Below are 1,568 nucleotides of genomic sequence, written 5' to 3' on the forward strand. Positions count from 1 at the left end.
GCAGAAGCTGCAGCTGAGTGTGATGCAGGGCGAGCAAAACGGTCAGTCCTAGAGCTGAGACCTGCGGATAAAGTATTCGAATTTGGGCGGGGGAAGGTGGATGACGGAAAACGTGAAAGTGTAAGAAGGGAGGCGTCAGCAGTAGCATGTTTTCGCTTACCCGCCCTGCTGTATGCAGCAAGTAAGGCGACCCGGCTGATGGCACAACGCGACGGCCGATGTGGCATGAGAATATTTTTAGTTGTGTAGGTCATGGTTGTACGAGTACAAGTATATATGTATAGTAGGTTTCCCTGGGGAAGTTTACACGTTGCACTCAACTCTCAAACGACAATGGTTCCTTACTTCATGTGTTTGCTGTTTTGCTTCGTTCGTTAGGATGTTTACCACGCTTGTAACACAATTCGTGATTTCAGATCCTTTTTTCGGCTGTTTTCACCCTGAGTATCAACACTTGGAAGTCCCACTTCTTATATCACTGTGCATACTAACTGTTTTTCCCGTGTCACATTGCTTCAAACTTCCTGAGCAACCGAAGGGCCAGGGGGTAGCGTAGATCTTAGACGCTATCTCAGGCTGTTTTAAGCCTATAGCTAGATAAGCACCCTTCTTGCATGGCTATGAAGAATTGTCGCTTTGATCATGCAACATGAAGAGTGCCGTTTCCTCCATTCCTACGTTTGTATGCGATTAGATTACTTCCATTCTGTCCATAATTTCTCACTTTCTCCCAACCAGACTTAGTATGTACGGTATCATTTCATTCTTCATGCGCTCCCCCGTGTACCAGGTGTACATCCCGATTGTTTCCTAATCTCTCACTACCAACAAACTACAGGTATAACGGTGATACTAAAAGCCTTCTCCTTTCGTTTGGTGCCGTGACCAGGATAAGGATGAAGATCCCATGGCCGCAACCCTTTGAGGATGGGGATGTTCGGACCTTCCCTGAGGACTTTGAGGAATTTGCGGAGGCTGCCGGGCTGGAAACCGACCGGGGTAAGTTGGCAGTGTTGAAGACCCTCCTCAGGGGCCGGGCGAAGGCGGCCCTGATGCGGCCAGAAGAAGAGGCCCTCAGATGATGGACTGGGCCGCCGCGAATGAAGTCCTTGCGGCGGAGTTCGACACGCCGGCCGACCGCCAGGAGGCTATGAGGCGGTTCAAGACGGCCAGGATGGCACTCGGATCGGCCCCGACCGTGTTCTTCTCAGCAGTTGTTGGATCGCGCTTTGCCCGACGCTGGATGGAGTGTCGCGACACCAGTTGCTGTCGGATCAGTTTGTCGAAGGTGTGCAGCCCGCGCTCGGTGTCCAGTTGCGGTTGGCACGAGCAACTGGCCAGTTGAGTGTGGAGGAGCTGATGCATCCGGCCCGGGAGCTGCCCCAGGAACCACTGGCCACGTTGCAGTCGCCGAAGAACAGGGATGGTTCATCAGTGGAGGAACTGCAGACCATGGTGGACCAACTCACCGAACAGCTGGCAGCCGTGAAGACGGAATCGTGGAGGCACGCTCGAACCAGCCGGTGCTACATGTGTGGCAAGCCTGGCCACTGGAAGAATCAGTGTCC

General features: G+C 52.9%; 1 protein-coding gene across 1 annotated transcript in view; it reads left to right on the forward strand.

Annotated features, from left to right (window-relative positions):
• The window catches only part of T265_07924 (hypothetical protein), a gene marked incomplete at both ends in the record, with an annotated part of 31,157 nt that overhangs the window by 19,846 nt on the left and 9,743 nt on the right, over positions 1–1,568 (forward strand). The window contains 2 exons of the mRNA XM_009173584.1: positions 839–999; positions 1,145–1,499. Coding sequence (XP_009171848.1) covers positions 897–999; positions 1,145–1,499 — 458 coding nt within the window. The remainder of the gene's footprint in view (positions 1–838; positions 1,000–1,144; positions 1,500–1,568) is intronic.

The sequence above is a fragment of the Opisthorchis viverrini genome, assembly GCF_000715545.1.
Source record: "Opisthorchis viverrini unplaced genomic scaffold opera_v5_198, whole genome shotgun sequence".
In the NCBI taxonomy this organism is placed as follows: domain Eukaryota; kingdom Metazoa; phylum Platyhelminthes; class Trematoda; order Opisthorchiida; family Opisthorchiidae; genus Opisthorchis; species Opisthorchis viverrini.